Raw genomic sequence first — 24,067 nt, 5'->3', positions numbered from 1 at the left:
TTTTGCAATCTTGACTCTCAGCATGATGCCTAGAATATTAGAATATGTTCAGTAAATGTTTATTCATTTAATGGATGGAATTTCAAATATTGTTTGCAATTATGGCAAAACTTTAATTTTCTTTTTCCCTAGAGGAGGAAAGAGAAAAATATTTAGTTGCTTAGTTAGGGAAAAAGCCTTTATTGATATTATAATTCTCACTGGGCTTGAGTTGAGAATATTTTACTGTTTTAACATTTTCACAGAAAACATTTTATAATTTTTAGGAAATCTTTGAAGTGCATTTTTTGCTGGTTGAGAATAAGGTGTTAGTCTGGAGTCTATATCAAAAAGAAAGAAGGGGAATAAATTAGCTGTAGATGTAGAATGAGGTAATAAGGTTTCTGGGTATCTAGTTTGGTTCACGATCCTCTTGTCAGCATTGAAATACAATCTCATTTTTTTCAGAGCACATATAAATGAAGAATGACCTAGAGATTAGGTGGGAATGGCTGGCCTGCCTCTTTCTGGACTGAGATTCCAAGCAGCAGACCCAGAACTGTGCCCTTAGGGAATTCAGAGTCATTGCCATTTGAGGTGATGCTCATTACTCTGATCCCCTTCCAGTGCTACCCATGACTATCTAGACCACATAAGAAAATAGTTCTACATGGGATGGCATATTAATTTCCTTTTGCTGGTACACAATGATTTTCAAATTATTTTGTAATTAAATTACAAAAGCATTCTCACGTGAGTTCATGTTTTTCTTTAAAACAACCTTTTTTTTTTTTTGGCGGTACTGGGGATGGAACCCAGGACTCTACCAACTGAGGTATCTCCCCAGCCCCAAAACAACCAATTTTATAAGTAAGAAAAAAGTTTTTAGATGAGGAATACAATTTTTTTTTTTTTTTTTTTTTTTGTGGTGCTGGGGATTGAACCAGGTCCTTGTGCTTGCGAGGCAAGCACTCTACCAACTGAGCTATCTCCCCAGCCCCAAAATTTTGTTATTTGTTATTGGCCATCATCAGTTTTTTTTTTTTCTAAAAGAAAGAATTAGCATATCTTGATAAGAAGTGTCTCAATATTTTGCATCTGTAAACAGGCATTTTGTATTCTTCTTGTGTATATCTGGATTCTGTCAGTTTCTTTACCCTCCGACCCATCTGCACAGCTTTTATCCTGAGGAAAGTAGTTTGGGGCCTTTGGGCATATTAAAATCAGTTTCTTTCTTTCATTTGTTCAGTTGATATTTTGGGGGGCAGCACTGTAGGCACCAGGGATGAACAAGACAGGCACATTTCTTTGCTCCAGTGAAGGAGGAAGTTAGACTAGACGACTTATTAAAGCCCTTTCCATGCTAAGGGTCTAGGATCTTCATGCGGTATAAAAACAAAGCTGAAAAGCATGAAAAGGATTGAGCTATTTTCAACTCAAAGATTTTGTTTTGTTTGCCTCATAAAAGGAATCATGTTTTTAGAGAGTTGTTTAATCCTTCCTAACCCATAAGCCCCCCTAGAATTGCTGTAAATTGAAGCTGTAATGGACATTTGCTATAAAAATTGTTTAACTAGTCTTACCTAATTATTGTAGGAAAATACAATAATTGTATTTTGGTGGCTTCTTCTTCTTCTACTTCTTCTTCTTCTTCTTCTTCTTCTTCTTTTTTTTTTTTTTTCAGTGCTGGGGATGGAATCCAGTTCCTGGCATGTGCTAGGCAAGCATTCCACCACTGAGCTGCATCCCCAGCCCAAATTGTTGTTTTAAAGACAAATGGCTTAGTTTCTATTTATAAATAATTTAAAAATTTGAACCTGAGTTCTGTGTAATAAGCCTTTTTTTTTTTTTTTTTTTCAGGTGGTTGAGTTCTGGTCTGTTGTTTTCAAGTATTTCTCATACCACATTATCCCTTGTTTCCCAGTGCTGATATTTCTATACTTGTAAACTCTGTTTTCTAATATTTTTAATATAAATATCATTTTAACTTACAGTCCTTCCTAATGATGGCTGCTGGGTCGTTGTGTTGGTGTGAGATTTCATGATGCTGTGCTAGAAGATAGAATCTGTGGGAAGAATGACATCTAAAGGCCACAGAGAAAGCATCATTCCAAACTGAAACTGTACCCATCAAACAATAACTTCCATTACCCTCTCCTCTCAGTTCCTGGTAGCCATCCTATGCTCTGTATATGTACCTGTAAACATGTAGTTCTTACTCATTTTTGCTACCATAGGCTTCTATCCGGTGAATTTATTGTTAATTTATTCACCCATTCTTTGATTGGTGGGCATTTATTACTACTCTTTTTTCTTCATAATTGTTTTTCAGTCTCAGCGTGGAAACCTACATTTCTTTTAAGTTCTAGCTTGTTGATTTTGGTCCATCTTTTCAGCTTGAGATGATTTTGAACTATGATTCAATCACAATTAGCTGCGAATTTGGTAAGAGCCCATGGGTATAGTAGGGAATCTGAAATCAAATTTACAAGTTACTTCTGAACTTCAAAATATAATTTTTCTGAAACTTAAAATGTATTTTAACTCATAGACTTACTTCTACTAGTTTGAACTATATTTGGTTGGTAAAACCCTCTTTATATCATGTGGTTTGAAAGAACACAGGTTTTTCTTTCAAGGCGTAGTCTGAATTTAACCTTTCCTTTCCCCTCCCTCCTTCCTCCCTTCCTCTTCTTTCCCTTTATCCTCCTCTGCTTTCCTCTACTCTGCCATTTTTATCAGTTTAATTTTTTATTTAAAGCTCCATTTTTTTTTTTTTTTTACTTAGACTTAGTCTTTTGGTCATTACTTCTGTAGGTATTTCTTTGCAACGCTACTTTTAACACTTCAATTTTATATTTATTTATTCATAATCTCCCTGTTTTTCATGACTTTTTTTTAAAGTTGTAGCTGGACCTTTTATTTTATTCATTTATTTATATGTGGTGCTGAGAATCTAACCCAGTGCCTCACGCATGCTAGGCAAGCTCTCTACCACTGAGCCACAATTCCAGCCCTTCATGAATATTTTTAATAATTTGCTCACACTTTGCTTTTTTTTTTTTTTTTTTTTTTGGAGTGAACTGTGGATTTAACCCAGGGGTACTCTATCACTGAGCTATATCCCCAACCATTTTTAATTTTGAGACAGGATCATGCTAAGTTGCCCAGGCTGGTCTTGAACTTGTGATCCTCTTGCGTCAGCCTTCTGAGTCACTGAGATTACAGTTGTGGGCCACTGTGCCCAACTTCCCTCATACTTTTCTAAAACTTTCTAATTGTGGGACTGAGGCCATAGCTCAGTGGCAGAGTGCTTGCCAACACTCAACATTGTGAATTTAACCTTTCCTTTCCCCTCCCTCCTTCTTCCCTTCCTCTTCTTTCCCTTTATCCTCCTCTGCTTTCCTCTACTCTGCCATTTTTATCTGGGTTCGATCCTCAGCACCACATAAAAATAAATAAATAAATAAAGGTATTGTGTCCATCTACAACTAAAAAAAATATATTTTAAAATAAAATAAGTTCTGTTTGTATAGAGAAAATTTCACTTCCTTATTCTCAAGTCTTAGCAAAGAACCAGACATGTGATACATATATGTAAAGTGAAGTAAAATGTAGAACTTCTCTTTCTAGAATTGCCTCTTCCTAACAAGTTCTATATTCTTGTAGAACCCTGGGTCATCCAATCATACCTTACTTCTCTGTAAATGTTTTTAAAATCTGTGTATAATAAGCTCATGTGTTTAACCGTCATCTCTTTTTTCTGCATAGAAACTTTGTGAAATTATTGTTTTCTGCCTTGGTTCCTGATGAGTTCTGACATCAACATGTTGTTCTCATCACTTAGAATCAAGTCCACATAGTTAGAGTCCTTCCTGTTTGAGAGAAAATCATCATCAAGTCTAGTCAATGATTTTATTGGACGCTTTTAGCGAATTAAGTTATTTGAAATACTCCATTACTAAGTTTTGTTTCTTCCAATATTACATTTTCTGGTAGTCCTATTTAATTATGGCAGGAGATGACCATCACATCTGTTCCAATCACTAGTAGTAGTAGTTATCTACTAAAACAAGCCAAAGGAAGTTTCTGATTCATACATGTCCTCTAATCAGATGATATCTGATACATTAATTTACAGTAGCTTTCTGTTTAAAGTAAAATTTGTCAATATAATAAATCTTAGGAATTTCTCGAGTTTAAAAATCGTTTATTTACTGTGAGGCTGGGGATTGACCCCGGGGCCTTGCACACACAAGGCAAGTGCTCTACCACTGAGCTACATCCCAACCTGAGTTGAGAAATTTTTAAGCATTGGTAGACTGATTGGCTCTAAGATAATAAAAATAAAAAAGTAAGAAGAGTTTCAAAGTCCTAGCCAAAACGTCTTTGTAGTTGGGAATCTTCAGGCTTTGTTTATGCCTACCTTGAGATTTTTAATGCTATTAAACATTTTCTATATGGTTCTTTTCCCTTTCTGTTCCTTTTTTTAGGCTAAATTATTACTGTGCTTTGTATTACATTTTCTAGAAGGGTTTATATATGAATGTAACACCTTAATATAAATAACATCTAAAAATTTTGGTCTCTACTTGGAAAGAAAGAGAATGGTCATTATAATGATGTCATTTATCTGAAGCTCATTTATCTAATAGACTTGGCTAATTAAAATGGGAACCTTAAAGTAGTCTTATGTGGTATTTGCAGAACTAAAACATAGTTAATAAAATCCATGTATTGGTATTGTTCCAGTGATGTGAAGCAATAGTCTTAGTATTTAGTCTTATTTTTGACACACCTGGCCATTTGGTTTCCTAGTTATTGACAGATTAGTCAATAGAATATTAGAATAGGAGATGTAAGAAGCCATTTGTTGGCAGGCCACGTTGACATCAGCAAGAAATGTGTGTTAGCTCTGCAAATGAACAAACAGGAAAACTATAAAAAAAAAATTAAAAAAAAAATAGAAAAACTTAGTACTCAGGTATCCTGGCAAAGCCAACCATCCCTACGGACTTCAGCAGCCCTTAGGACATTAGCACTGCATGGTCATTGAAGTGCAGAATGATGACTAAATCAATAAGGGTTTAATTATGTTCTATGTATTTTGAAAATACAACAAGCATATAAATCTATTTCATAATTTTAGCTATTTCCATCCAGAATAGCTAAAATCACACACTTTGACATTTAAACAGAGTAAAAATAAAGGTATGAGAGTGAGTTTGTCTCAGTGCTTCCTTAGTTATGCCAGGAACCATCAGGTAGTATGTTCTTCTGGGAGGGCCAGAATATATCTATATATTTTCTAACTGTAAGCTTGAATTCTACAGAGAAGTTAAAAACAAAACAAAACCATTTTTGATCTTTTTAAAAGGAGATGAGTAAGTTTGTTTATTTAAAAATATCTTTGAATGAGTTGATTCAACCATATTAGTCACCATAGAAATGACTTAAATTAAAACTGAGTTGTTGAAAACAGCCTGTTCATGCTGGGTGACATTCCTGATTCACTAAGTATGGCAAATAAGTTTTTATAAGTAGTTTAAGGTCCAAATAATTTCAAGAGAGTAGAGGAAAAATTACCATTTTTATTCTGAAAACCACATTGGTGGTATTCTATTTTTCTAGAAGTGCTAATTAGTGCATGTAAATTATGTTATAAAGAAAAGACACTTTCCTGTGTTTCCTTGTTTCCTGTGTATTGGGAAACAAGCTATTTTCTAGCATGATCTTCGATTCTTAAACACTTTTTCTTCTTCTCTGTAAGAATGTCATTGGATTCTGTCTGATTAGAAAAGTAAAAGACTGGGCGGGCTGGGGATATAGCTCAGTTGGTAGAGTGTTTGCCTCGCAAGCACAAGGCCCTGGGTTCAATCCCCAGTACCACACAAAAAAAAAAAAAAAAAAAAAAAAAGAAAGAAAGAAAAGTAAAAGGCCTATTATCTTTTATTTTCCCCCTCCTTATTCTTCTCATTCAAATAGCAGCTCTGACTTTGTAATATAGACTTTAAGAAAATAACCCATTTGGCCAGATAGTGTGGTACACGCCTGTAATTCCACTACTTGGAAGTTTGAGGCCAGCCTGGGCAACTTAGGGAGATCCTGTCTCAAAATTTTTATTAGTTATTGAGGAATCTTTATTTTTTTAATGTGGTGCTGAGAATCAAACCCAGTGCCTCACACATGCTAGGCAAATGCTCTACCACTGAGCTACAACCCAACTCCTCAAAATAAAAATTTTAAGAGAATGCTGTGGGAGTAAAAGGGGGCATCGATATCGCTCAGTGGTAGAGCACTCACCATGTGCAATGCCTGGATCATATCCAAGTGTTATTTTTATCATAACACATACACAAACACACACAACATAATAAAAAGCAATTTAGAAAATAGCCTGTTTGTGTCACTATTCTTATGTCCCTTTTTTTTTTTTTTTTTCCTTCCTATTCATAAATCAGCATTGGATAGGATCTTAGAGTTCAGTTAATGTAAGGACCCACTTAATAGAAGAAATCTGTCTCTGGCATCCTTGACAGATGGGCCTTCAGCTGAGTGAATTCTTTTGCTATAGCAGCATGTGCTCTATGTGCTGGTTTCACATACATGGATTCCACCAGCAGCACATCAGAAATATTAGAAAAATATGCATCTGACTGAGCAAGCATAAACTTTTCCCCCTTGTCATTATTCCCTAAACAGCATAGCGTAATAGCTGTTCACAACACTTACACTGTGTTTGGTATTATAAGTTAACTAGAGGTGGTTTAAACCACAGAGGAGGACACGTGTAGGTTTTATGCAAGCACATGCCATTTTACACATGGGATTTGAATGTCTGTGGCTTTTGCTTTGGCCGGGCTCCTCCATCTAGTCTCTCATGGCTACCAAGGGATAAGCTCAATTCCCAGGTACACCATTTATTTAATAATTGGTTAACTCTAATTATTAGGAATTTTTTCTGTTTACTTTATTCAAATGCAAACTCTGTAATTTTCATGGACTGGCAAATTTTGCCCTTAGGAAACACATGCAGCTCTTGAAATTTGTGAGAGCACCAATCACATTCCTTCTTTGGATTCTTTTTTTCTGGGCTAAGCATCCCCATATCTTTACCTTATGACATGGTCTCAAATTCCATTATTATCTTCTGTCTTTTCTTTGACCGATTCTGTTCTCTTTAGGGTAAACTGCCCAGAACTGAATGTAAGATTTAAGATACAATATAAACACTGTTACTTTCCACCATAGTCTAGGTGGAAAGTGAAGTCCAGGCTGTCAGGGACTGTGTTTTTCTCACTAGTGTAGCCTGCTGCATACTGTAGCACCTAGGACACTGTGACATTCTTTTGAAATATATGTTTTAGAGTCAAATGTGATCATTATAATTCTAGAAATGCAGCTTAAAATCGTGAGCTGTTTTAGAATTTTATTTCTGTTGGGACTTGTTCAATCAAGACCTTAAAATCTTTTTCTTGTGAACTGTTTTCACATTGGGAAGACTCAAATGATGGAGGTAGAGGAGGCTGGTGAGGTAGGAAAAAGTCCAGTCATCTAGTTAAGAACCTGTCGTTCAGGTGAGAAGTGGATAGAGACCGGCACACCTGAGAGTGGCAGAGGAGGCGAAAAGTGAACTGACTCTAGATGTAAATTGGAGGTAAACTCTGTAGGACCAACAGATTTGACTGGGCAGGGAAACCGAGAGGGCTGAAACAGATAGTGTTCAGGGCTATGGTTTGAGGTACTGGATGGTGTGATTGAGCCATTTACTAGGATAAGAAAAATGGAAAGTCCAGAGTAATTTTGGAGACTTTTAGAGATGCCTGTGAGATGCCCATCTCTCTTCTACTTTGGTTCCATTGCTGCATGTCTTTCATTAAGCCATATATCAGAGTGGGCCAAGGGAGGTGTATTATAAAAATGCCTCTAAGTTCAGACCTCAAACTGCCGGGTTAATGAGAAGCATTCTAATGAGAATAAGCTAGAGAGGCAAAGGGCAGCAGTAATTCTTAAGCTGTGGTTGCGAAGCTTTTCAAGTTTCTGTGCCCAGTCAGTATCGGTTTCAGCTTCCCCAGGGATTCCCATTGTGAGTATTCACTGATAACCTGAATTTACCCAACCCCTGGTGCCCTACTCACCTCTTCCACTTTATTTATTCACTTCCTTATTTAAAAACTCCCGTGGTTCTCCACTGCCTTCAGGATAAAGACCAAACTCTTTAGCATAATATTCACGTCCTTTCATAATATTCATTGTCCTTTGCCTGTATCTGTTTCTCCAATCCATTTTCACATGTACTCTCCCGAAAGAGAAATCTGTACGTGGTCCTGGGAATTGAAACTGACGGGAACAGAGTGATCTTGGCTGGATTGAAGAGGCTGTCCATAATTTCTCAACAATAGGGGTTTCTTTAACAGAGAAGCATCTCTGGGGCAAAAGCATCTGAGACAGATACAGCCTGAGAATTTACAGTGAGATTACCTCTATAATATATGAATAGTTTAATTAAAGCGTGTCTTAGCTATGTGAACTGAGGCAAATGTTTTAACTTCTCATAGCCTGTTTATCTGGGAAATGAGAATGTCCACTTTGTAGAATGGTTGTAAGATAACATAGTAAAACATTTAGAATAATGTGTGGCATTTAGTAGGTTCTCCATGTAAATGGTAGCTCCACTTTTTTCTTCTGTTTGGTACTGAGGGTTGAACACAAGGCACTTAACCACTGAGCCACTTCCCCAACCATTTTTTTATGTTTTATTTAGAGACAGGGTCTTGCTAAGTTGCTGAGGCTGGCTTTGAACTTGTGATCCTCCTGCCTCAGTCTCCTGCACCGCTGGGATTACAGGCATGCACCACTGCTCCGGGCTTCCTATTTCAATTAGTTTAATTAGTGTCAACTGTTCTAACCTTACTACCCACTATTTCCCTATTGTGACCCTATTTCAACCCTATTCCAGTGAGAAATTCTTGCTAATTCCTGAGGAGGTATAATGGTCTTACTAATGCCAGTTTCCCTGCATGGAATTCCATTTGCCTACTGAATCTCACGTCTCTTTCTGTTGACATCTATACTCATCTTTCAAAGTTTAATTTTAAAGCAACCTTTTCAATGTGGCCTTTCCTAATCACTCTGATTGAAAGTTCTTAATTTATAGTTTTACGTTACTTTGTTGATTTCTCTCACAAATTTTTATCTGGTTAAGGTACTGCCTTGTGTTTTAGTTCTTTGTTTATATTTCTCATCTCCTTAAGAACTGTGTATTCTTTTATGGTCCCTCTGAGAGAGCCAAGGTAGATCCTTTTTTTTTTTTTTTTAAACTGATTAGCACCGATAACATCGGTAGATCCTCTGTGAGCTAATTTAAACAGTATTACCAATAATCAAGTCATTAAACTTCATCCCTAACTGTTGATGGTAAGGGAAATTTTCTTAATGCTGCCAAACTAGTGTTTTTGTGAAGTTTTCCACTGAAGAAATTTTAATGGAGCACTGACTGTACTAATGTTAGAGATAAAAACAAAACAAGATGGAATGTCTCATTTGACCTTTACAACCTGTTGGGTGTTGTTGGGGTTCTAACATACCTGACTTGCTTGAAGTTAACTGATGCATATTAGTAAAACAAGTGTGTCTTTGATACCAAAGGGGTGTAATTCCTAGCGTTTGGAGAATTAGGATTGAGATGAAATGGGAATTTATCACTTTGTCTTCAGTGCTGTGCTGATTCTTTCTTATTCTTTCTTTCTTTTTTTTTTTTTTTTTTTTTTAATCAAGAGGTCTCTTTCTGACATGAAGTAAATTGATACCTTCTTTTGAATTTTTTATCCAGAATAAAAAGAGTATCGTTTATACAAGGAGGGCCTGTTTGTAGAACCTTTCTCCAGTTTTTGCTGCTTGACTTCTTTGGGTCTTCCTCTGGTTACCCATCCTATCATTTGCAGTATGAAGAGTTTGATAGCATGTGTAACTGATTTGTCAGGACAAGTTCATTTGAGCTTTTAGTAAATGATCCATAGATTTTTTAAATTTTTGCAATATATTTTTATTTTTTGTTGTACTGGGAGTTGAACCCAGGGTTGCACTACCACTGAGAAACACCCCCAGCCCTTTTTAATTTGAGACAGGGTCTCACAGAGACTGGCTTTGAACTTGAGATCCTCCTGCCTCAGCTTACCAAGCATCTGGGATTATAGGTGTTTCCACCACACCCAAATTTTTGGTAAATATATATCAACCTCAGAGCTAAACAAAGATAGTTTCATTTATATGGTTTATCAGTTTAATTTTATATTTTTATATTTTTTCTCCCTATCCTCCCCTTTTCATTCTGAGAGCCAAAGTAGATCTTTTTTTTTTTTTCCACCTGATTAGCACCCAGTAAACTTTGATAGATCCTCTGTGAGTTAATTTAAAGAGTGTTACCAATAATCAAGTCATTTCTAACTCTTGATGGTAAGGGAAATTTTTTTGTAGTTGTAATTGGACAGTATGCCTTTATTTTATTTATTTTTATGTGGTTCTAAGGATCGAACCCAGTGCCTCACAAGGACTAGGCAAGCACTCTGCTACTGAGCCCCAGCCCCCGCTTCTCATTCTCACTAACAGCATTGCTGCCCATGTGTAGATGAATACGCATACAAACTGTCCTTCATTCATTTTTATTTTTTCTCTCATACACTGAGTTGTACCTTTTCTGTTGATGACTGAATTATTTGAATTCCGGTGATTATTTTCTATTATTTCACACATACTACCTGAAGTTGTTTCAGTATGTTCCCAAAGAATACTTTGGCCCTTCTGTTTGTCCATTCCTTATATTGTATTCTTATCTGTTCCTTACTTAGATTCTGCTTGTTTTTCTCCATATGGCCAATTATGTGGCAAAATGTATTGTTTCTGCACTGATAGATATTATTCTTTGATTGATTCTTCATATGTCTTAATCATTCCTCCTTAAATGCCATAGTGATCATATCAGTGGAGATATCCAGAACCCTGAATCTGGGCAAATGCCATGACTGCATGGGAAACTTGGAATTACCTTAGCTCTGTGGTTACAAGTTCCAAGGGCTGATTAAAAAGAGTTCTAAAAAATGTGAATGGCTCAGCTTCCACCTTTAATTATGTGTTGCGTTCTTCGCTTCATTCATTAATCCAGGACGCATTCATTGAGCATCTATTATGTCAAGCATCTCCCACTGTTCATGTTCCACTCTCTTAGAGCAGTTTTTTGCCATTTTGTTTCTTTGGCATTTTGAGTACATTTCCAAAGTGATTGTAATGGTTTTTTTTTTTTTTTTTTTTTTTTTTTTTTTTTTTTTAATGCTTTGCTAGTTAGAATATTGTTAGAGGGCCAGCAACATAGGCAACATCTTGATAGAAGTGCAGACTCAGGACGCATTACAAACTGGTTGATTTGGAACCTGTATTTTAAGATTGCTAGGTGATGGTGCATGCCTGTAATCCCAGCTGTTTGGAGGGACTGGGGGACTGGAGCATGAAGATTGCAAGTTGGAGGTCAACTTGGGCAATTTAGGGAGACCCTGTTTCAAAGTAAAAAGAAAAAAGGTCTGGGGATATAGCTCAATCTTCAGTATCACAAAAGCGGGGAAAAAGATTGCTAGGTGATTTGGTGCACATTAAAGTCTAACAAGCACACATATGTAACATGTGGATTGTTAGGATCTGTGTTTTTGTGTGTAACAACCAAAGAGTACTTACATTCATTCAGCTATTTTCTTACAAATATGACAACTTTTCATGTGAAAGCAATTTTAGGAATATCCTTTGAAGGTATTTTTTGAACTAAAATAAAAAATATTCAAGAATAAATACTGTTTATTCATTGAAAGATATAAGTAAAAGACTTAGAAGTGGAGTTTGAGTCCTGGTACAGTGGCACATGCCTGTAATCCCCAGGCATTGGGAGGCAGAGGCAGACAGATCACAAGTGCAAAGCCACATTCACAACTTAGTGAGGCCCTAAACAATTTAGCAAGAGCCTGACTCAAAATTAAAAAAATAAAAATAAAAAGGACTGGGAATGTAGCTCAGTGGTTAAGCACCCCTGGGTTTAATCTCATGTAAACCCCACCACCACCACCAAAATAAAAAAATAAAAAGAAAGTGGAGTTTGGGGCTTGGGCATGGTGGTACACACCTATAATCCCAGCAACTTGGGTGGCCGAGGCAGGAGAATTGTTTGCCTAGCATGCATGGGACCCTGGCTTTAATCCCCAGTAACACACACACACACACGTGAGCGCAAACAAAATGGAGTTGATTTAGCTCATATTTAAAATAAGCATTCTCTTGCATTCTTCTTTCATTGTACTGGTTAAAGTTGAATCAAGAATGTAAGCCCCTTGGCAACATAGACCTCATTTGTTTTGTTATTCTTTAATGGCCTCTAGTACTTATCAAGGATCTGTATTAGGTGCTTGATAAGTATTTATTGAACGAATGAATATCATGCATTTGAAGTAAATTTATTTGAATAAATTCAGAGAATACCTTTGTAGTTATATTGACCAGATATATTCCATTGAAATTCATTCAAAAAATTTTGTTACATATTATATGCCAGGTACTATTCTAGGCATTGGATATACCGTGATAAAAAAAGAGAGTAATGGTTCCTGTCTTGAGGGAATAAATTAAATATAGTTCATTAATTCAGATTATCGATGTCTTAGTACAGTTACTTGGTCTAAATCATATGGAAATGTTGCTTTGGCAGTATAACATGCCGCTTTTTGAGTGATGGACAGGGAGTACTTTTAGATGTAGCAGTGAATCACATAAGGTCATTGATGGTCAAGTTCAAGCTTAGTGTTTTTAAAGTCTCCTTGTGTGTTGGTTATTAATAGTGAACTAGGTGTGGCAATGCTCTTTGATTCTCTTATCATAAAACTTGACTAATAACACAGGAATTTTGAATTCAAAAGGCTAGACATCAGGTTTGAAATATGTGAGTTCTACAGTCTGTCTTCTTCTCTTCCCCTACAAGTGAATCAATACTTGCTTTCTAAAAATTTCTTCTCTATCTTGTTTCTCTGTTTTAACAGTTTCATTTCCTACTCTCAAAAATGCTGAACTTTCAAAATCACATTTATGAGAAAAATAGCTTTCAGGATACTCCTGAAAGAGGAAATTTCTTATGAATGTGTATTTCTCATCACTGTTGTCTACTCTAATAACAATCAGAGTTCTATTTGGTGCTTTTTGTTATTGTTGGTTTTTTTTGGTACTGGGAACTGAACCCATGGGTGCTTTACCTAGTCATTTTTTATTTTGAGACAGGGACTCACTAAATTACTGAGGCTGGCTTCAAACTTGCAGTCCTCCTGCCTCAGCCTCCCAGGTCAATGGGATTATAGGTGTGTGCCACCACACCCGGCATGATTGTTGTTCTCAATAGAGACGTCTGTTCATTCTAAGAACTATAAAGAAGAACAATAAAGACCTGGGAAACTTTCTAACTGAATCATCTCTTGGGGTATGGAGAATTTTGCAGAGAATAATTTCTGCAAATCCTGCACCTTCATACTGATACCCTCAAAGGACAGTATGCAAACAAGATCCTTTTTTTTTTTTTTTTTTTTTTTTTAGGAAGGATAAAATGGTATTTGCTATGCGCAGTTCTGAGCGTTTAACTTAATCTATGATGTATATCATTACATAGACGCAGTGGGTATTATTTTAAGCTAATCTCTCTATGTGCATATCTTTAGAGACTTGAGGCATTAATCATTTATTCAGAATGTATAGGTAAAATAGTTTTGTACCTTAATGAAAAGTCTCATGTTTAATGGATTGGAGTTCCATTTGTTGGTGATTAAATACCTAAATATATGAATTTTTTAGGATTTAGGGATTTTTCTACATTTGCATGTTTTGCTTACAAGAGCTCTTCTTTTCCATCTTCTTTCTAATAGCAACATCATGACAACAGAGAAGAGTTTAGTGGTTGAGGCTGAAAATTCTCAGCACCAACAACAGAAGGAAGAGGGTGAGGGGCCCACCAACTCAGGACAGCAGGAAGCTCAGCTGGAAGAGGCTTCTCAAGCAGCAGCTGAAGGGGACAATCAGTGCGAGCCGAAGCTGAAAACATCCAATGGAGACACTCCAACTCACGAAGACCTGACTAAGAACAAGGATCGGACATCAGAAAGCAGAGGCCTCTCACGACTGCTCTCCTCATTTCTCAAAAGGCCCAAGTCCCAGGTCTCTGAGGAAGAAGTCAAAGAGGTAGAGTTAGATAAAGAAAAAGGTGAAGGTCAGAAAGAGACAGAATTTGGAACCAGTATTGATGAAGAAATTATTTTAAAGGCCCCAATTGCAGCTCCTGAACCTGAGCTCAAAACAGATCCTTCCTTGGATCTTCATTCATTAAGCAGTGCAGAAACACAGGTAAGGATGTGTGAAAGTTGGAAAGTAAAGATAGGTTAGACTTTGTTTAATTGAAAAACATTTTGTTTCATTTCTCATGAGCCAGTTAACTTAGGCATTGGTAATAATTAAACAAGGTGAAACTTCAGAGTTACCAGCCTAAAGAAATTAATGTGGTCAGTGGAAACTTGATTTTTAAAAAGATATACTCTATAAATCAAAGAGAAGGAAATGAAAGAAAAGTTATCAAGTGAATTTGTTCAGCCCATATATCATCTTGCTGTAATAATTGAATAAGTTCAGGATTTAAATGAGAAAGTGAAAAAGAAATTCTTAGAAATGGAATAGTTGACACCCAATTTTGTCCTTTTATGGAACTTTTTGGGAAAACCGTAGGGTAGATTCAAGTCATCCAAGGGTATGTGATAGAGTTGAGCCATGTCTGCCTTATTTTGGTCTTCTTCAACTAGATCCTATTACTACAGAGTGTAAGATGTAGATGGGGAATTCCAGCTCTTCTATCACTTGTGTAATGTTTATTAGTATAGGGCCTTAATTTTGTTACAGTGTAATTAAACTATGCATGAGTTATTCATTTGTGTAAAAAACGTAGGAAGATATCATCACCGTATGTAACTCAATTTATTTCTGGGTCTAAAGTTTGAGCTATACATATAGTTTTATTAGAATTTTCTAAAAAGATTATATATTTTTCTAGACATAGTACTTGTATATTCAGAATATTAAAGGTAAAATTAGGATAAGATGGTAATTGTGCATTTGCTATTAGTGAAACAAAGTTGAAAACAGGATTCACTGTATAGTGTAATTGTTTTGAATACACATGAAGGAATCAGACCAGGGAGTTCAAATCACAGAGAAGTGACCCTCTTCATTTTATCACTTTCTTCCTTCACACAGTGGGGACAGTGATATCTACCTCACTTGACTATTGTGAGGATTAAAAGAAATAAACATGTAAAACCTGAAATATAATAAGCACTCAATAAATGTTAGCTAGTATAACTCAGTAAGTAAACATGAACAGTTAAAAGCAAAGAAACCCTAAATATAGTCTCCCTAATTACAGGCATGTGCCTGGAAAAAACGATGAAGTTTTGGCAAACTTTAATAATATCATATAATGTCATAGCCAGAAAAAATATATAACACTGAAAGTAATAGACCAATGTCTTATAATTTACCTGAAACCATCATTTATTAATTTGATGGAATTCTATCTGAGAAATTTTGAGAATAGTGAAGTATAGTAGATCTTTTGGAGGATCATAATATATTTTATAAAAATAATTATTTAATATTAATGTCCACCTATATTTGCTTTAATAGCTTTTCTTCTTCACTTAGTATTTTTATTGGTAGGATTATTACAGGTAAAAGTATATTCTACACACTTTGTAAAATGTCTTTATTACTTACCTGGACATGCAGCCAGCTCAGGAAGAACACAGAGAAGATCTAGATTTTGAAACTAAGGAAGGAGAAGGAATTGAAGAGTGCTCCAAAACAGAAGTAAAAGAAGATCCTGAATCAAAAGCAGAAAGAGAATTAAAAGCTTCCCAGAAATCAGTCAGAAGACACAGAAACATGCATTGCAAGGTTTCTTTGTTGGATGACACAGTTTATGAGTGTGTCGTGGAGGTGAGTGCTTTTTAATTTCTCATAGCCAGAACTCTTACAAATTTTTTCCGTGTGATTTGAGTAAATGGTGCCTTTGCCCAAGACAAGGCCCACTCTAATGTCTATTTCTTTTTTATTTATTTATTTATTTATTTATTTTAAAAATTTGTTCTTTTTAAATATATATGACAGTAGAATGTATTTTAACATGTTATGCATACATGGAGTATAACTTCCCACTCTTGTGGTTGTACATGATGTAGAGTTACACTGATTGTGTATTCATATGTGAACATAGGAAAGTTATGTCCCATTCATTCTACTGTCTTTCTTATTCCCATTCCCTCTCCCTTCCCTTCATTCCCCTTTATCTAATCCAATGAATTTCTATTCTTTGCCCCGCTACCTTATCGTGTGTTAGCATCTGCATATCAGAGAGAATATTTTGCCTTTGGTTTTTTGAGATTGACTTATTTCACTTAGCATGATAATTTCCATTTCCAGCTATTGTAAACGGAACTGCTGTAAACATTGATGTGGCCGAGTCTAATGACTATCTGTGGATTAAAATGTTAATAGTGATTTTCTAGGGATGAGAGTGTGAGAAGATTATGAATTAATCTTATTTCTCCATTTTTTTTCTCTATCTGCCAAAATCTTGTGACTTAGCATGTGTTACTTTTGCAATAATTTTTTTTTTTTAAAGATGTATTTGTTATTTATAGAGTTCTTTTTGATGACTGGATTTCCCAAGATAACTTCAATTTCTGATGTTAGGTCCAGCTCTCCCTGTAATTATGTTTGTTAAAAAAATTCTGTCTGTAACATTTCTGTTCCCCCAGACTTAAATCTCAATGTTTATCTAATGTATGTCTTTAGTGCCATGAGATAGCATATAAAAGTGTAAATCAAACCATTTCTTAAAATTCCCTAATATTTTATGGAAGAATAATTAATTGAATCAGTATTGAATTAAAATGTCAGAGTTATTCAGTTTCTCTTTTGCTCCTGCAGGACAAGTTAAAATAAAGCATCTATTAACTGTTTTTTAAAACTAGAGCAGTAATTGCCAATTATGATATGCTTGAACTATGAGCAATTATTGATTGTTACTAATAGCTTTTATGAATAAAACATGCTGTTTACATTTTCTTATATCTTATCTATACAACAAATTATTTCGAAGTTGAATTTTGTACAAAAGCAGATATATCTAAACACAAACTCTACAATATTGTTATATTTACTACTAGGTATTCGCTCTCCAAGTTTTGAAAAGGAAATAAAGAAAAATGTACTTTTGCACTTTGAAAATTGCTACTGCACCTGGAAAGCTAGGGGAGACCTAGGGTTTACTTTCTCTGCTTCTTACCACTAGCTAGTGTAGAGATAGGGAAGCTATTCCACATTCACATTCAGGTCAAGATTTAGATATGGGTCCTCATATCTGTAACCCTTGGGAACAGATGTGTTTCAGAATTCAGAATAGATTGAAATTTAGAAAGGTGATCAATATGTATTTTGCTTATTTCACAATATACCCAGTATGGTCTGTAGGGTCCGTAGCAGTGTCTGCAGGGCTCAAATGTATTTCTGTAGGGAAATATATGAAGATTCACCCTAAGATGGATAAATGAAGATGGCAAGTGGCTTCTTTATAGGCTCAGGTCAGAATTTCCTTCACATGAGCTTTAGTGCCTCCCTTCTCCCCAAAAAGTCTTTGAATTTTTAGAACTGGACTTTAAAATTGAGAATATGGGAATTAGGTACCTGTGCATGAAGAATGTTCAACTCATCTTCTATCATTGTAGTGATAGCAGGAGAAAAAGAAAAAAGAGAAGAAAATGATGAAGTAGAATGGGTTAAGACCCAGGTGAATGAACATTTGTATGAATTACTAATAGTCATTTGAAATAACTCGTGAAGAGGAGCATGCGTCATCTGTTATACTAAAAAGATTTCTAGGCTAGGTAGATAGCTCAGTGATAGAGCAGTTACCCAACATTTACAAAGTCCTGGGTTCCATCCCTAGCACTGGTTTCTAACTTTTAAAAATATTTTGGATATATTTCTCAGAAGGCATTAACATGTTCAACTTTTTTTGACAATTTCTGTAAATAGGACAGGAATAAATATTCTTATAATTTTATAGTCAAGAAAGCTAGTATTAGTTGAACTGGCTCAGATTAGTTGAAGCTACTTAGGTTTTTAAACTAGTGAATGAAGGAGTTAGGATTTTTAAATTCTAAGCCACAGCCTCTAAGTTAGGGCCTTTCTTTCCTATGAATGGAAGTAAAAGTACCCAAATTTGGGAGTGGTTTGTAACACTACCAAGAGAGCTGCTCCAATAGGTAGTGTCTGTAGGCTATCTAGAATTTTACTTTACACCTTTTTCTGAAGGAGATTGTAGGGGGTTGAATCATAGCTCATTCTCTTAGGACATTTGTCCTGAAAATGATCGTCTAATGATTTCTACAGCTATAGGTAACTGTGGGTGTTGACAGTTGATTCAGCTGGTTGCAGTGACTGGCACTGACCCATGGCATGTTCCAGGAAATATTGCCCCCAAAATAAAGAATGTGATGTTTATGATGGAGGTGGGGGATGGGAGATAGAGGAAAGGTAGAATTTTGCTTTGCATTGAAACTGTGTCCAAGGTACTATTCTTGTGTTGCATATGTAAGCTGACAAATTGAAAAATAGTAATTTAAATCATATTATTCTTATAAGACTGTGTAGTCATCTGAAATTTAATAACCAAAGGTAAAAGAGGAAATTGAAAACTAACATTTTTTTAAAATTTGGTGATGAATACAAGGTTAAGAGGAAACCTCAATAACTCTGTTTATTGTTGCAGAAACATGCTAAGGGGCAAGATTTGCTTAAACGAGTATGTGAACACCTCAATCTTTTGGAAAAAGACTACTTTGGTCTAGCCATTTGGGATAGCGTAACCTCTAAGGTAAGGAGACAGCAAGCAGTGTGAGTAACTGACAGAAAAATTTATTTGAATTCTTTTGTTGTTACTGTTAAGAATGTATTTATGCCTGCCTAAGTACACTTACAGTCTGTTCTAGTTTCTCGGATTCTCCTGCTATTTTCCTTCTATAATTGCCTTTAAAGAAAATACTATTACTAGTGTGTTCTTTTATCATTGAGAGAAAGTATTTATTATGTATTTTTAAAAGGTAGGGGAAGTAAAGAGGTATATGCCCTAATTGGCAAGCAGATGCCAATAACTTCATATTATTATGCAATAAATATAGTATCTAATATGTAGGAAGTTTATAATAAATATTTGTTGAATGGATGTAATTATGATACATAATTTGCAAGTAATGTTATTGAAGAGAATAAACTCCTAATATTATTAAAAGAATCATGTAACGAATCTGACATTTTCTCCAATCTAAGAGGAAACCAGTTGTTAACTTGTGGTGAAAGGACAAGAATGGGTAACAACACGGAGGAGGGAAGAAAGGTTAAAAGCCAGGCATTTACCTCAGAATGCTTGAATTATTTCCTGGGCCAATTAATTGAAGTTGCAAATCTTTAGCTTAAAATCTGATGAAAACTTAAGTCCAGTTTTTAACAAGTGTTTGCATGTGCTGTACTTGATACCATGGACAGAGCTGTGAATAAGGAAGACATGGTCCCTGCCCGCTGGAGCTTCCAGTTTAGTGTGAAGAGACCATTAATTACTGGTGTGATGACCGTTATTCAAAAGGAAGTACAGAATATCATGGGAAGTTATGACTGGAAAGTTTTCTCTGAGGAAGGGATACCCAAGCCAAAACCTGAAGGATAAAATGGGCAAGGGAAATGACAGAATGGCTTGTGTAAAGACCTACAGTTGAGAGTGACAGTCAAAGAACTGAGAGCCAGGGAGGCTGGCTGAACATCGGAGGTGAGGAATAGAGTAAATGGAAGAATCTAGAGATCAGCACAGGGGTTGGAGGAGTTCTAGAGAGAGTCTTTCATACAGTGTTGGTTCTTTTTCCAAAATGATTTCAAATTATTAAGAAAAATTGAAGCTGGGCGTGGTGGTGCATGCCTGTAATTCCAGTGGCTCAGGAAGATCTCAGGTTCAAAGCCAGCCTCATCAACTTAGCAACGCTGTAAGTAACCTAGTGAGACCCTGTCTCAAAAGAAAAAAAGAAGAAGAAAAGGCTGGGGATGTGGCTCAATGGTTAAGTGCCCTGGGGTTCAATCCCTAGTGCCAAAAAAAAAAAAAAAAAAAATGTTGAGGATGGCAGCGCTGAACAACTGCAAACCCTATGGATCAGGTTATTTGAGTAGAAGGAGTGGAATGACAATTCGCCTGAGTAACGTTATTTACTCCTACTAGCTACCTCTAAATTCGCAAAAGTTTGTTCCTTCTGTGAACAACTACTGATTCTAACAGAAGAATTGTGTCTGCCGGCACTAGGTTAATATTGTTTAAGGACTTAACCTTTACTTTGTCTCCCTAAAGGCTCAAACATGCTTTTACTAGAACTTCTATTTCTCACTAGCAAAGGAACATTGAAATTAATTTAAAAAAAAAAATGATATCCCAAAACTGTAGTGAAAAACTTTCTGCAGCTGTGAGCCAGAAAATTCTACCAAGAATCTAAAAAGAAAATACTCTGAAAATTATTTGTTATATAAGCTCAATGAGATAATTTTGATTTCCAAAAATTGAGTAGTTATATTGTAGAAAAAGAAAACCAAGGTTGATTTGAGGGTAATTAAGAATTCTTTAACTTGGCAGGTACATAAAGTCACTGAGTACCTACTTACTTCACATAACTGGAAATAAATTTTCTGTGAACCAAGTTTGTAGAAGCTAGCTCATTTAGCAGAAGTTCAGCAGAAGAAATCCTGCTATTGGACTGGGGAGATAGCTCAGTAGGTAGAGTGCTTGCCTGGCAAGCACAAGGCCCTGGTTCGATCCCCAGCACCACAAAAAAAAAAAAAAAAAAAGAAAAGAAAAAGAAAAAAGAAATCCTGCTGTTGAGATTCTAGGGCCCATATTGGGATAAAATTTTTCAGTTTCATTAAAAACTTTTTATTGGCGTTGTCCATACTCTGTCCGATAGCAAGTTTTATTTCCTTTATAGGAATTTCTACTATCTTAGTTTTTAATAAGCAAATTTTAAATTATTTTATTTCATTTTTATGTTTATGTGTAAAGTGTTGAAAGTGTGGAATATAAAAGCTGAATAGCAAAGTGCAAGCCTGCCTGTGTAAGGAAAAGGCATACAGTCCCTCATAAAGTATTTCTGGAAAAGGAAATGTGATGTTTCTGAATCATAATCTAGCTTAAACTTCCCTGATAGTTAAATAAGAGCTCTTTCTAGGGAGATTGGTGGGTAAGTGGCCCTAGAAAATGTAGGTCTTATTATAGTCAGAACATTGGCAGTCTGTAGTGCCAATCAGGTTCTTAAAGGATATCCAGGAGGACCATGGCCAGAATCATGCTGTTTCTTATTCTTCTGCTAACTTTTGGTTCCTTGCCTTACCCCTGCTTTATAGAATCAAGGTAGTAGGATCTCCTGCTCCAGGGTTCTGAGATTTCACATTTATATATCTTGGTGTGGGTTGATTTTCATCCATTGTTCTGGACTGGTGTTTACATCCTTCACTAGATATTGATTACCTCAAGAATGTCCTTGGCTAGCACATTGCCTGCCCTGAATATGGCAGACATTCAGTAAATGAATTGAAAAATTGAAACATTGTTACACTTTAGAGAATAACTTTGTCACTTACTAATTAGGAGTTAGGTAAATTATTCATACTCTCATTGATAAAATAGGAATGATGATGAGATAATCTTTATAAAAGCATGCAGAGGGGCCAAAGCTGGAACTCAGTGGTAGAGCATTTGCCTAGCATGTGTGAGGCACTGAGTTTAATCCTCAGCACTGCATTAAACAAACAAACAAACAAACACATAAAGTTATTGTGTCCATCTACAATTAAAAATTTAAAAAAGCATGCAGAATGGCCTGATATGTAGTAAGTGCTCAATAAAAATTAGGTGTTACCGAAACTGGAGTTGCTGCTCTTCTGTGGGCAGGTGGGGTCTTTGTGCTGAGAAAGGTATTGCAGCTCTTAGTGACAGACTTTGCCCTCCAGTGTTGCAGCAGACCCTGGGAGCTCACTGCCAATTTCTTCTTTCTGGGTTCTTGTCTGGAATTTGAAGAATGAAATCCACAGACCAGGAAAAGTGAGAGTAAGACTAGGATTTATTCAAGTGTGACTAGAACAAAATTCTTTTGGGTGAGAGGGGACACTGAACAAGGGTTGCTGCCTGAGTGTGCAAGCCTAGGGGTTTATAAAGAGTGAGTGCTATTGGTCCAAATTTATGATAATTAGGGTTTGGAAAGGTACTAACACTGTTGCCAGTTGCCCTACTCAGTCTGACCAGAGAAGAAGAAAAGAGGTCAAGATGCAAACTTCTGGCTCTGAGAGATTTTTGTGACTGTGAATCAAGTTATATGAATTAAATATACTTCCCATATTTTATTTCTGCCTAAAATTATTTATGAATGAATTGAGGATTTTTCTCTTGGGAGAAAAGTCACTCACATTAATTACCCCTCCCTCCTAATTACTTCTGTAAGCAAAAAACAAAAGTTTTAGCCAAAGAACTGGGGGTGTAACAGTAGTATAATGTCCCAGGGTTCAATCCCCAATAACAGGAATGATGACAACAACAATAAACAAACCAAAAAAACTTAAGCCCTTCTTGTAAATAAGAAAAATTTTAAATTAGGACTACATTCAATCCAATAGTATTTGGTCTTCTTTTGCCTCCCATTTTCTGTGTGGATGCATATTCAAATAGAAACCAGATTATCCAGAATTGTTACTTTAGAAGAGAGTTTGAGATACCTAGTAAAATCTATAGCTGTCTTCTCAATATTTTGTCATTTTCTAAATTAAGTCCTATCTCTTTCCTCTAACATTCTCTTCTGTCTTTCTTTTATTTTCTCTCCTCCTTTTTTTTTGCACTAGGTTTTGTGCTCAGGGTCTCTTTGTTCTCTGTCCCAGAGACATGATCTCATCATGCCCTTTTGCTAAGCAATATCAGTCTCATTTATGCAGTTTTAATTATGTCATATATATATATATATATATGTCTCAAATAATTTATTCTACAATAACTCTATGCAGAGGGTAGTTTGTGCCAAATTTACATATAAAAAAAGTGAGACTCAGAAAGATTATCTTATGTAAGGTTTATACAGCTAATAAATGGAGAGGTCGAGGCAAGATTACAATTCCAGCCTGTACCCTTAACCGTTACACTGCTGGACCACAGTTACCATTCTCAACAGTCGCTTATTTGGTCTCCCTGCCTCTAACTCTTCCTCTAATTCATGCCACTCCTTTATTTTAGCTCCTCCAGTGGCTCCTGCTCACTCAGAACTTGACGGAGTCGGTATTTCTTAGCACGGAGCACCGTGCCTTCCCTGCTTGGTCTGGCCCACCCTTTCCTTTTCAGTTTCGAATGTCTCCTTACCTCTGGGTTCAAGCTGTGGGAAGCTACATGTGGCAGTTCAGACATAATCATGTTTTTTTTTTTTTTTTTTTTTACTTGAGTGGCTTTCTAATTACCTTCTTTTCTTTTTTGCCTGGATACCTCCTGTCTGTCTGTCTATTGGGGAAACATTTCCTAACTGCCTTCCGACCCTTGCTGGGGCATGTCCTGTGACCTCAGGGGGCTCCAGGCTCTGTCACAGCACTGTCAGTGATGGCCACACCTAGAACAAATTGATTCATTATCCATCCCTCACATTTTTGACAGCTCCTAAGGGACAAGCGCTCTTTTTCAGTCCTTTTTTTTGAAGCCACACTACCTTCCACATTGACACATTCTTCAAATATTTGTTTGCTAAATAAAATTCTGGGCATTAAATAATTTGAGCATAAAAGTCACTTATTGTCCACATTGATTCTTGTTGTCTCCAGGAGGTTTTGTTTTGCTTTTTTCCTGGTGCTGGGGATTGAACTCGGGCCTTCATGGATGCTAGGCAAGTGCTCTGTTACTGAACACTTTCCC

General features: G+C 36.0%; 1 protein-coding gene and 1 non-coding gene across 18 annotated transcripts in view; both read left to right on the top strand.

The window, feature by feature from the left end:
* Positions 1–24,067, top strand: part of Epb41 (erythrocyte membrane protein band 4.1) — a 171,278-nt gene that overhangs the window by 61,465 nt on the left and 85,746 nt on the right. For 16 of the 17 annotated variants that reach the window (XM_047547501.1, XM_047547526.1, XM_047547518.1 and 13 more), the window contains 3 exons: positions 13,920–14,394; positions 15,826–16,035; positions 18,872–18,976. In XM_047547501.1, the coding sequence (XP_047403457.1) occupies positions 13,920–14,394; positions 15,826–16,035; positions 18,872–18,976 (790 nt within the window). Of the gene's footprint in view, positions 1–13,919; positions 14,395–15,825; positions 16,036–18,871; positions 18,977–24,067 lie in introns of those variants that run through there. The other variant, XM_047547567.1, reaches the window with a different exon arrangement.
* Positions 5,799–5,872, top strand: Trnaa-cgc (transfer RNA alanine (anticodon CGC)). The gene has a single exon. It is a non-coding gene; the product is annotated as a tRNA-Ala (tRNA).

Source organism: Sciurus carolinensis, chromosome 1, assembly GCF_902686445.1.
Source record: "Sciurus carolinensis chromosome 1, mSciCar1.2, whole genome shotgun sequence".
Classification (NCBI taxonomy): Eukaryota; Metazoa; Chordata; class Mammalia; order Rodentia; family Sciuridae; genus Sciurus; species Sciurus carolinensis.
The sequence above is the reverse complement of the archived record's forward strand: the minus strand, read 5'-3'. Positions and strand labels throughout refer to the sequence as shown.